Below are 13,633 nucleotides of genomic sequence, written 5' to 3'. Positions count from 1 at the left end.
TGCTTTCCAACAAGCGAGTTGGTAGTCAAAGGCGAACCCGTAAAAGATAATAAAATGCTATTTATTTTAGCTTTTAGAATTTTGGTGTACAAAGCATTGATCGACAGCAAATGCACTATGCATTCACCCCTTTAAAGCTGAATGATGTTCATAAGTAATTTGATTTATAGAAGAATACAATTATAAGAAATAAATAAAACAAGTGTAACATTGGAACTATACGTTCTGACAATCAATATGTATTCATTGTTTTCGGAAAAAACCTACAGCCAGATTAAATAATAATAAAATAAAATAAATATTGTAAGACCATGTAAAAGCTTAAAAAAATTCAAAGTTATTATGACGGTTTCGTAAATGTGCATTACACAATACTCTATTTAAGAGAAAATTAACCTTAGTCTTAAAGCGCAAATGTGGTGTTAGATAGGTATTACATAGTTACATACACGTGTTAGTTAACATCAGGTGATTACCACGATAGTCTTATCAAGAATGTGAATATATAAGCTAAAAGCACTTATTACCGCGATATGCCAAATATGAATTAAATATGTACTATACATCGATATCGGATACAAATATTAAAAGTTTACCAAAATCGCTATGATTACTAATGCACGCTAGTACAATTCAGAACTTGAGAAATATTATAGGTCTATTTTTTTGTAATTTTCGATTATGAACACCGTGGTAATAGACGTAAGCCGTACAAATAAAAAATAAGCGGAATAATAAAAATATTTAAATTAACAATAAACAAAACAAACATTAAACAATAAAAAAATTTAAATTAAAAAAACATACAAAAAATAAGACAATAAATTATTAACAACCTCACATAATATGAACTCATAAAGAAGTAAAAAAGCAACCAAAATGATATTTAAAGGTCTTTCTTGTTAAAAAAATATTGAATTTTCAGCTTTTAATCTAAGCTGGTAATTTTATTTTAATACAAAATAACTCTCGTTTTTATTAAACGGTTTTAAGCGAGCTATTTACGCAAATTATCAATTTCAGTAAAAGCCAAACATTCAGTTTAATTCACTTAAAAGTTTAACAGACAATGTTTAAAAATAATTTAAATAGTTTGTTCACATGAAAATTTGAATAATTTTTTTCCGTACAACTTTTAATTAAATATGACGATCCTTTTATTTAATCGACAACTGTGTACACCAACATGAACTAACTTATAATAAAAATGATATGTAAAAAATTTATAATTTCGTACCGGTATACACACATGACCTGCATGCATATATAAACAGTTAGTTATTGAATTTTGCGTAGCCACGCTCCTGCGATATCACTTGCGTATTCAAAACATTGTTAAACAAAGTCCGATAGTCTTTAAAGGTGCTAACAAATTAAACGCATTGTAATGCTTATTCGTTTCATACGTTCGTAAGTTTGACTTATTACTCTTTAACCTGTAGACTTTTTTTGATTTCTGTATAGACAATACAAATGAATTGCAACATTATCAATAAACATAAATAGGTCGCTTTAAAATTAAAAATATATTTATTCCAGTAGGCATTTACACGCACTTTAGAATTGTAAATTATTTTATGGTAATAAGTAGTAAGCTACCAAGGGTTCGGAATGTTGATTTGATGAGAAAAGCCGACCAGAAACTTAACCTTTGCTCTTTTTAAATGAAATTAAACAATGTTCAAGTTCCACACGTGTCGATCTACTAAAAAATATTTAATGCTGTGATAGATTTATTTAGTACACAACAGCTGTGAAATTTCATTATAAATATATCACACAGACTGTCAAGGTTTTGTTACCTTTTTCTAAGCGAAATTTAGGCTAATGAAGTTATTTTTATTTTTTGTATTTAAAATGTGTCTGTCACCATTTTTATATGAGAACTAAAATTTTGGCGGTTAAGCAAAGTATTATTAAATATATATTGAGCAACCGACAGAATAACAATTTCTTTAAAAACTTCTCATAGGGAATCTCTAGATTTTAAGCTACAAATAGCCCATGCAATTATTTTTAGCTAGATTGATATATAATTGATTTATGCGGCATTGCCAATTAATAAAATACCACACGTGTTAAAAAACATGCTTTTTTCAAAGAACTGTGTGATTATATTTTCCTCATGTTATTTTATTTACACTGTAAGTTTACATTTGTAAATATTATAACAATAATTCTTGTACATATTTCTATGACATTTTGTTTTTTTAAATCAAACCAACTAAAAGAATAATAGGAATATGAGAATCAATCAACTTTATAATTTTCTATTAAGGTTAGACAATTACACAAGTTTAAATATGTTACAGTAAGACCCCGCTTAACGCGTAAGATACGTTCCATCAAAGTAGAGCGTAATGCGAAATAGCACTAAACGAAGCTATCTTAACGTGTAAATAATGGCGTAAGGGAAGGTAGGTAGACAATTGGTAAGGTATAAAATTTAATAATGATGTTTTATTTGAAATCTCCGCTTGCGTTACTACTCAATATTTTTAGCGTATTTTGGTAAATTGGCGGGCATTGTTTGGGCAGATTAGACAGTTCTTGTTCATTTATTCATATGTTTTTCCACATAGGATTATTTACAGTGACCACTTGTGTACCTCATGACGCACTTCTCACAGAAGAATGAACCAGAAGAGACCAATTTGTTGAAGAGCCAAAGTAGAACTAGATTAAATTCCTCTATAATGATATCCTTTAACTTAAACCTACGAGGTTTCCTAAAGCACCGTGATTTGAGGAGATCCCACTACAATCTCAAAAGGGTTTTTTGTGGTAACTTATTAATTTTCGATTCTCTGTGCACAATATACTTTCAGGAAATTCATTTATTTCAGAAAACAATAGCAATTTAATTATTCGCTTGTATTGTAAAATAAATTTATAATTAACATATAAATTTCCATTTAATGTATCGGTGGGAAAGGTCAAACATACATTGTTTGTATAAATACAAGATAAACTGGATCTGGAACTTTTTGGATCAATTTCAGTTTTTATTTCTTAAATTTGGCCTTTTTGGACGTTTCTTCCAAATTTTTTTTTATAGATTACAGTGTGAAATCAATTTATTAAATTAATTATTTACTAACTATTCTGAAGTCAACTATCATATCAACAAAATTTTAGATAATGCGGAAGACAGCAGAAAAATGGGGGAAATAAAAAATTGACGTCAACGAAGATCTATTGTAATTGGAAGATATCCGTGTTTAGACAACATCGATTTTTAATGTCTTTATCTGTGATTGCGGATCACTTTAGATAGCGCTCAGATATATTCTCACGGTCTAGGACAGATTATACGGCCCTAGTACTTCCATCCAATCCAGCTGGACCCCGAGATTTCCATATTATTATGAAAACACATTTCGTATGTGTTGTATGCATAGACAGTGATAATTATAAAGAGTAATTGGTATAACATTAAGCATTCCGAATCAAAGGCGCGCTTGGGCCCTCCAACGTCGCCTTTCTTGATTAAAGCAATTCCTTTTCTTGATTTATCATCGTAACAATTTTTATAAAATTTTTACAATGTTAATAATAGCAGAAATAAATAATTATCGTTTAAATTTTTTATGTGTTAGTACAATATTTTTGTAAAATATTGCCCACAAGAAAATTTTAATGACATAAAATGTACTTTTAATGTTTGTACTGAAGACGTTTCTGTATATGCTCGCCAACACGATAATAACTATTTACTAACCTATGTTATATTATTCTTAGTAAGTGATTATAGTAATTTTATGAGAAATAAAGGATTCTTATATCTTATATAAAGCTCTAAAAAAAATTGGGATATTAAACCGGAATGATATTTATGTAAATCAAAAGAGATATCTATATCTATTTGCAGCATAAACACAGGGCGATCTTACTTTTATGAAAACTAAAAATATATTCCGTGAGTAAAAAATTAATTATATTCTTTTCATCGATTGAAAATTACAAAAGATCTAAAGATAAATGGTTATAATTTTTTTTTGTCGAAAGTTACATTTCGCAATAAAAAGAGCTCAAACACAGCATATACGCGTAACACATACCGTGAACTCATACCGATGAAGCTGTAAAAGCCGCAAGGTTAACAGCAATCACTTCAACAGAAACAGTACAGTACAGTACATACGTGTGTTGATAGAGGGAGAGAAAAATGTTTGCTCCCCTGAAAAAGCGCCAGTTGGACGTGAGCGAAAACGTTCTCCATATTCAACCATTACACGAAGTTATATTTTCATCGGAGCAACTTTAAAAACTCTTTTTGACGTCGCAGGCACAAGTAGGCGAAGAGGTATTTTCAAAGTTTTATTTCAAATGATGATGTTGATAAGAATAAAATTAATTTATTATATAAAATTTGATGCTATCAACAAATCGATAATTTCTTTTATATTTTATCGATACGAACGTAGAATACGATCCTTTTATAATTTGTTTCCTAGTTAAAATTATAAAATAGCTTAATAGCTTTCCATAAAAATATTTTTACTGTTGAATATTTTTATTCGTACCTTTTAAGATGACGAAATTAAAAAGTAATTATTAGTTTATCCGTTTAATGGATACGGAGTGTTTAATGAAACGCAATAAAAAAAATTAAAAAAAATTCAGCAAATCTTATAATTAATGAGTACATTAACGGTAGATATGTACATCTTTATCTAAATTATGTGTAAAAAATATCCTTATTGTAACTATAATCAAACTAAAATATAATAATATAAGTCAATTCTTTTATGTACTATTGTACGAGAAACGATAATAATGAGAAATAATAATAAAGGCAAAAGTAAATAATCAATGGTATATAATGTTGAAACTGAAGTTTTCTTTTTCTGAATCACGTGGTCCTGGTAAAAATCTAATGGTTCATAACTTGTTACGGCTTTTGATGATCCGTGCCATTTATTTATGTATAATGAAATAGATAAAATGCCCTATTGCTTCAAACTCTTTAGGATTCTATCAAAACACGGACATAATATTATCATTATGGACTTCTCGTCTAGGATGATAAAACATGTCGCAAAAATTTAACTCGTGTCAAATTGATCAATCTGAACAATTTGCTTGATGAAACATCTAGCGGTACGTGTCTGACTGCGGTAGTCGTTGCGTGATATATTAAGTACCTCTTACGAAGACTTATTTTTCACGAGCGTCGTTATATAAAGGGAAATACCAGCAATTTTTTAACTGTCCAAAGTCCGGCACATTTAATAACCGTTGTCAGTTTTCTGGTTGAGCCATCTAACAGACCAATATTTATTTTAATATAAAACAAAAAGAAATCGTAATATATTTTTAAATGTAAATGATAAACTAGTTCAGCTGTATGTTCTTCAATTATATGCTGTATCACGATAATGAATTATAACTTTTATAAATCATTTACATAATCTACGAATAAACATTTGGTTCTTCGAAACTAAGAGAAAACAAGTATCACAAAAATATGTTCCACGTTGCGACACAAATATTTATATTAAGAAATTCGTTTTAATTCGTAGATTGCGTAAGATTTCATAATAATTAGAAATAAAGTAACCGGGAAGTAAAGGAAGAATACATTTCACATACAATAACAACAAAGCAGCTAATAACAAATGTTGTCAACAACTTGTTGTTTTTGTCAACAACGAGTTTGTTCTCTTAAATATTGTATAAACAAAGGTGTATATTATATTACTAATGAAACAATAAAACCGCAAAAAAGTGTATTTTTTTCTTTAAAAATAGTACTGTATAAGCACGTAAATCCAGCTGTTAGAAAACAACTCAGTTGCCTTAAAGTATTCAAGACCTATTTCCAATCACTCTATATAAATTGCTCACTCCAAAACATGTTTTGTTAACTTATTTTTTTATTGGATTACGACATAATTTCTGACGGTACAAAGTCTGTAGAGACATAAAGCAACGAAAAATTAATTTTAATATGTAGTACATGGAGATGATGTACTCGTACAATACATTAATTAACAGCAAAAGTGCTATATATTTACCCCATTAAAGATTTTAAACTTATAACAAAACAAATTTTAAAGAATATTGTAATAATAAAAAATATATTTTTTTTAATTTTTGACATGTTTCGTTTGACCGTTAGCATTTACAGTTTAACTGGGTTGTGGTGAAGTGCCGATTGCGTTAAGTCTAGACGTCTTTACAGCAGCTAAGCCCGAGGGTTTTTGCGGAGACCTCACTGCGGGCCGGCAAATTACTATTCTTTTACGTCCCCTAGATGGAGGTTGGAGTCTGTGGAGAAGTAACAGGGCACGCGGGCTAGCTAGAGGGAACCTCAGCTTGGAATGACACAAGAAACACTGTGAGCATTACGATTCGAAAGCGGGATCTGTTGTAAATTAAAAATCTTCAAGTGAAATCGGCGCTATGGAAAACTTCTTAGAATTAGGGAGCCGCTTATTTGGGATCTGGAACTGTATGTATATTTTGAAATAATATTAACACTGAAATGTCTATTTATTTAAAAAAAAATTGCTGAAGCTTTGAAAGGGTCACTGGTGAAAAATGTCAAACAAAACAAAATAATAATCACAAATTACAACATTACAAACATCAATCAATATATTAAAAAATGATCAATTGAGGTAATTCGTAAATATAGTTTTTCAAAGACCTTTTAGATATTAATCTTAAATTTTGTATAAATATATTTATATTTATAACCAGATGATATTATTTGCGATGAGAAGTAGACTGCACTTAGATATAGATTGTGAAAACCGAAAAAATGGTACAATTCGTTGGCTTCGGCGTTACCGTAAGATCGAAGTTTCTTTAAAAAATAATAAAATGATTTATTTTTAGACAATTGCTTTTTTCTAACAGCTTTTTCTACATGCTTTATGATTCTAATTTCACTTGTCTATTTTTACTTTAATTTTTTTAAAGAATAATCACAAAGCTTTGCGGTTTAATTATTTAATTAGTAATGTAAGGAGCTTAGTTTATGAAATATTTAAGAGAGCAAGCTCGTTGTTGACAAAAACAAGTTGTTGACTAAGTTTGTTGTTAGCTGCCTAGTTGGTTTTGTATATGGTATATATTCTTCCATAGCACGTTACTTTATTAATAATAGTTATAAAATCTTATGCAATCTATTAACTAAAACTAATTTCATCATTTTAATATGTGTGTCACAACGTCGAAGATATTTTTCCGATACTTATTATCTGTAGTTTTTAAGAAGCTGATGTTTATACGCAGATTATGTAAATGATTTACAAAAGTTACAATTCATTATCGTGACACAGCATATTATATTATTATCATGGTTGTTCATTGATACTCACAAACATTAAAAATTTACAAAGATTTGTTACTATTTTACGTTTAAATAAATATTGGTTTGTTAGATGCTTCAACTGGAAAACTGCCAACTGGTAATAAACGTGTCGGGCTTTGGAATATTAAAAAATTGCTAGTGTTTCCCTATACGTATAACAACTCTCGTGAAAAATAAGTGCCTTCATAAGAGGCACTCAAGATTGTATCACGCAGCGCCTACCGTAGCCGTAAGAGGCGAAAAATGAATGAACACGTATCACTAGATGTTCCATCCGTCAAAACAGTTTAAACTGATCAATTTGATAAGAGTTAAATTCTCGCGATACGGTTTACCATTCCAGACGAGAAGTCTGATAGTATTATATCCGTGTCTTGATCTCATCCTAAAGCGCTAAGAGTTTAAGCAAACGGTGTATTTTATATTTTACTTAGTAGATTTTTTTTGGTTTTGAAGTAAATGACACGAAACATCATGAGGCACAAGTTATAAGTTGATAACCGTTAGGTTTCTTTTGGACCATACCAAGTCATTTAGAAAAAAGAAATTCAGGCTATGACATAGTTTCTATTGAACGTTTACTAAATTTTATGCAATTATGATTATTTTTGTGTACAGTAGCACAGTGTTTTTATATTTTGTACACGTCCGTCATTAATGTACGTACTAGTTTTAGGATTTGCTGTGATATTTTTTGCATGCTTGTGATTACGTTGTTGATGTCCCTAAAAATAAAATAAGATTGAGAGAGATCAATGTGCGTCGTAATTGAAAGAAGGGACATACCTTTTTAAAAGTCTAGTTCTTTATTTAAAAAGTACTAGCTGACCCGGCGAACTTTGTTCCGCCTTAATGGCAATAAATAAGCAGATTGTGTTTTTTTTTTTTTGGAAAAATTACAAAAAAAATTAAATAACTACATTAATCATTCATTATTATTTCTGTATTTTAGTACATAGGTTGCTCTTCACTTAAGTACCTTGTGATACACGACATTTTTTGTTTTATTATCAGGCGCAAAAACAAACAACGCAGATGGTCTTCCGACCCGTGAACATGCCACGTATAATTAACCATGTGAAAAACATGAATGTTCTAGATTTAAACCACAAACTTTTAAGGATTGGCCTTGTGATTTGTTGATGGTCATGGCGAATGCAAGACGTATCGGAAATTGAAGTCTTTTAAATTCAAACGGCATATCGGTTGGGATCATCGGGATCCTCGGAATGAGAACTTCCTCACCTTTGAATTTTCCTATCATTATCGTAGCGTAAATTACATTGTTCATCAATTTACTAACCACCAAACGCGTACCGTTGCACAGTTTTGGTTGGTTTATGTTTCGAAGCATGATTACTACGGAGCCAACCTTTAGGCGTAAATTGTGCGGTGGTAAGCCAGGCACGTCCAAAGAGTTTAAAAATTCAATTGGATAGTTGGTGGCTTCATCTTCATTTGTGACGCAGTCAATAGATTTGAATGAATGCATTGTTCCAATGATCTTATTTTGAATTATGTAGTTCAGGTCATCTACATCTTTATTCTTAGCCGCTAAAATTGCTCGCTCACTCAACCATTCATTATTTTTGTAGTTAGAAATAATATTTGGAAATACATTGTTGATAAGTTCGTCTTTTGATGAGACAAAATTACAGAAATTATTTGGAAATGATATTAATCCGCTTGATTCATCGACAGGTACTTGACCATTACCGATAGTCAGCAATTGCTCCGAGAAATCTTCAGCAGATGTATCATTAAGCAATGTAACTCTCATGTTTGTTGTCAGCTGCAGTTTCTTCACATAGCGCCATAGATTTGACGATTTGAGGCAAGCGTTTATTTCATCGGCAGCCGTAGATCTTGGAATTACTGGCAGTATTTGGCGGAAATCGCCAGACAGTAAAATCATTGCTCCTCCAAAACATCTCGAGTCATTGCGTAAATCTTTTAATGTTCGGTTAAGTGCTTCTAATGCACGTTTATGCGCCATTGTGCATTCGTCCCAGATGATGATTTTCGATGCCGCTAAAACTTTGGCCATTGCTGAGTGTTTTGCAATATTACACGTTGGTTCTTCAATAGTTTGAAGATTTAACGGTAATTTGAATGCTGAATGAGCCGTACCGTATCCTTCTAACAATGTGGCTGCTATTCCAGAAGAAGCAACTGCAACCGCTATGTTGGATCTCGCCCGAACAGTTGCTAAAACTAATGACATAAGGAATGTCTTGCCAGTTCCACCAGGGGCATCTAGGAAATATAAACCACCATTTTCATCAGCGATTGCCTTCATTAAAGTATCATAAACTTCCTTTTGTTGGTAATTTAACAGGGGTACATTCCTTTGAACTACTAAATCTAATTCCTGGTGATCATATTCACGTTCCCGTTCCAATTCTCGATTAAATGCGTCATTCATTTCACGATTTGGCGCTGGCATTCCTAACCTGATTAATAAATTACCGCACATGAGGTAACACATATCTTCGATCAAGAGTAAAGCACGATTATGTATCTCCTCATTCATCTCAATATCGTGATTTCTGGAACTGACACGACTTTGATGTAAAATATCTTCTGACATACTATCCTTGTATTTGTGCCACAGGTTACATGGGTTTGATGGAAAACATGTCGAAATTATGATAGCGAATAATGTGCGTATCTGACTTGGAGATGCAGAGATAATGGCTTCAGCGATTGTCGTATCCCAATGGGTATCGTTTTCTCATAAGTTCAATTCTTCACATGCAGCACGATATGTTGGGAATATTACACCATTAACAGTTCGTAGTGTCTCAAATGAATTTGGCCCACGCACATTTACCAGCAACAACCGCAAATAGAAACATTCATCATTCTTTGGATGAACTGTATACATACGACCAAGAGTATCAGTAGAACGCACATCTGGATACCCAGGAACCGCATCACCTTGCTTCCGTCTTTGAAAATTCTTGGATAAAGCATTCCAAGTATAATAACGTGGCATCTCCGAGTAAAGCAAAGTTCGTGCAAACTGATCGCTTTGGCAGATTGCAAAAAAACTGGTCAATGTAGTTGCTGGAGGTGTTTCAGCACGTTGCGTAGCATTCAAAGCCGTGAAATATACTCGTTGACCATTCTCCAGATGCACCGCCAAATGTATAACAGTAGGATGACGTTCGTGAATTGGAAATGCGAATATACGCCAAATCGCTTCGTTACAGTTCACATAACGACCAACTTGATAGCGTGAAATTTCATCGTTGGTATTTGAGGATTGCAATCCAAAAACCGCCATATCACTGCCTTTCGTGACATATTTGCAAATATATTTTATGGACTTAACTGAATTGCAGTATTCAACGTTGCAATGTGTCTTGCACGTTTTAGAAATAAGTGGCGAATATGGAACAATCCAACTGTTGTCGACAACGAAATCCATTCTTTTCACTTTCGTTGTGACAGTTCGACCGTTGTCATCTGGTGATCGACGCCGATACAGCGGATACCCATCGTTGCCAGTGACAGTCTCCGCCGTTAATTTCCGTGGATATCGTTTAGAGCACTTTCCATCGACCATGCAAGGTGATTGGGGATTGATGGCACCACACGGTCCATGAATCATATTAGTAGTAACAACATCATGTAGGTCTGGATCGACTTCATGATCAGGAATCTCGGCACATATGATATCATCTATTTGGTCAGGCTGAATTCTTTCCACTAACCAAATAAGAATGTGTGCGTGCGGCAGGCCTCGCTTTTGCCATTCGATTGAATACATCCAGCATCGAGTATCTCCAAAGACGCGTTGTTTAACAATAAAGTTCATCAGGGACCGAATTTTTTGCCTGAATATACGTGCTGTGATGTCGTGTCTATCATTTGATGTTTGTCCGGGAAGCAGCAATTGAGTAATTTCTATCCATTTTGGATTACAGGTAAAAGTAATAAAGAGATCTGGCCGGCCGTAATGACGAACATATGTCATTGCATCTTGTGCATATTCATGCATATGACGTGGGCTACCAATGTACGTCGCCGGCAGAATAGTTAATCGACCAATATTAGCTGCATTTCCTTCAGTACTAACTGCATCACGTAAATGGATGTACTCCTCAGAACGCAGTTTGGCTTGGTTCAACCTAATAAATGTTAAACGTTCCGTTTCTATTTTTACATACATGTCAACGCAATACTGCTGAAACAATCGACGAAACCGCAGCAAATAGTTGTCAGCATTTTGACGAATCATCAAACGATATGCATAATAATACATTGAGCTAACTTTCTTTGTAGTTTCTTCACCTGAAATTCAAAATTTGATAATTAACCATTTCAAAGACAAATAATACAGAAATTAACCATTATTAAGATACTGATACTTTACTATTCAATGGATTTATCATTTTAATATTAAAATAATATCCATCTTCTCCTTGCCAATTCATCAGTGGGTATTGCAATGCGTCATATGATCGATGAGTTTCAGATATTTGTTGCAGTTGCCCAGTATCGCGACGTGTAAGCACAATATCGCGTTTTTCCAATTGTTCACCAACAATCAGGATGGCAACTTCGTCTACTGTTGGAGCATTAAATGTGCGTTCGTGTGTTCCAGATGGTCGTTTATCTGCTTTGATGACAACTTTATAGTCATCATTTGGCATTTGCTCTAAAGCACTCTTAAACAACCTGACCAATGCATGATGTTCATGAAGCAGACACTGCAAGTCTTGAATAATTGCTCGCTTCATTCCTGCATTGATCCTTAGGCGTCGATCAAGTTGTTCTTCCATGTTGCCCATGAAATATATTTGTAAAAATTTATTCTGTGTATCTTCGAAAGGTAGTAATGATCCAATTCGATGGTGGATCTATCCTTGTATCTACAAAATAAAAACCAGACAGTATTAACTGGGTTATAAACACTTTTTCTGTGGGAGAGTAGAGTTCAGTATTAGCAAATATAATACATACCAATAGATAAAGTAAGTTATTCTTTAACTACATTCTATGTAAGTACAAAAATAAATACCTTAAAAGTCGGATTAAATCCTCCTTCTTCGATAATGTCTGCCCCAAATGACGTCATTTGGAAACAACTATTGTATTTTCGAGTATTTGCAAGAAAGTGGCGTGATTCTTGTGTTTCGCCACAAAGCAATGAATACAATGGCTCATGTGGCGGAGTCAACACTGCGATTTCACTTTACCATTAAGGCAGCATAATCCAGGCGTTTCTCCGGAAAACTTTAATGCACCACAATACTCGCAAACAACGTCCATTTGCCCAATGCATACGCTAGGATGCAAGCTGTAATCATTGCTGCAATCGTATCGAAACGCTGCTCGATTCAAATCAGCTAAATATCTTGTTCTGCGTCGCACATTATCTATTTGTTGCCTTCTGTTGTTCGCTCGACGATTCTGCATTGCCAACCGAGCTGTTTCACGGGCTGCTTCACTTTGCTCTCGTGATTGAGAAGCACGAAGTCGAGCTATACTATCGCGGCGCTGTTCACGTGCAATTTCTTGTTCTTCTTCAGTCCTTTCATTTGCAGTATTTTGTATTCTTTTTGCATTACGGCTTTGTCAGGAAAGATTCGATCGTCTTGGTCGCGGCATTATTAATTAAACTTCACTTCACTTCAATCCACTTGTTAATTATTTATTTAATAGAAATAGTTTTAATATTGATTTCTTACAAATATCAAATTGTCATCCGTACGTCAATACATAGCTGTCATTTTACTTCAATTACATAGCTGTCATTTGCGTTTTGTTATTCCAAGTCTGATTCTTTTTTGTTACACCACGTTTTATAGTGACTGACGTTTCATGTCAAGTCACACGGGAACGCTGTCAAACGGGATAAAAAGTATCCTATGTCCATCTCCTGGCTCTAAGCTACCTCCCTACCAATTTTCAGCCGAATCTGTTCTGCCGTTCTTGAGTTATAAGTGGTGTAACTAAAACGACTTTCTTTTATATATATAGATTAAAATGACCTTTACAGGGCCACGTTAAAACATTATTAATGTAATATTGTAGGTTAATAATATAAGCTCAGAAGTACTTAAGTTTTTATCTTGTTAATCTTGCTTAGTACGAATATAAGAAAAAGTAATAGTTGTTATATTTTAATCTGTAGAGGATATCTTTATCATTCGTCATTTTAAAGATTAACCATTTTTACTTCTCTTTGATGGAAAATAAAGAAAAATACCGTGTTTCTATATGGTAAATAATATTTTTCCTTATCAACATCCGCATGTGAAACAAACCGTCGGAAATACCTTTGCATATCGCCTGTAA

General features: G+C 32.9%; 1 protein-coding gene across 1 annotated transcript; it reads right to left on the bottom strand.

Annotated features, from left to right (window-relative positions):
• Nucleotides 1–10,058: 10,058 nt before the first annotated feature.
• Nucleotides 10,059–12,114, bottom strand: LOC137933467 (uncharacterized). Its single transcript, XM_068777424.1, has 2 exons — nucleotides 11,706–12,114; nucleotides 10,059–11,623 (listed from the first exon to the last, which is right to left on the bottom strand). The coding sequence occupies exons 1-2, from the start codon at nucleotides 12,112–12,114 to the stop codon at nucleotides 10,059–10,061; spliced, it is 1,974 nt and encodes a 657-aa protein (XP_068633525.1).
• Between the last annotated feature and the right edge of the window lie 1,519 nt (nucleotides 12,115–13,633).

The sequence above is a fragment of the Battus philenor genome, unplaced genomic scaffold, assembly GCF_028537555.1.
Source record: "Battus philenor isolate CCGP_79_NKW_IND1 unplaced genomic scaffold, ilBatPhil1.0.hap1 SCAF_13, whole genome shotgun sequence".
Taxonomy (NCBI): domain Eukaryota; kingdom Metazoa; phylum Arthropoda; class Insecta; order Lepidoptera; family Papilionidae; genus Battus; species Battus philenor.
Note: the sequence above shows the minus strand (reverse complement) of the source record. Positions and strands in the feature narration are given on the sequence as shown.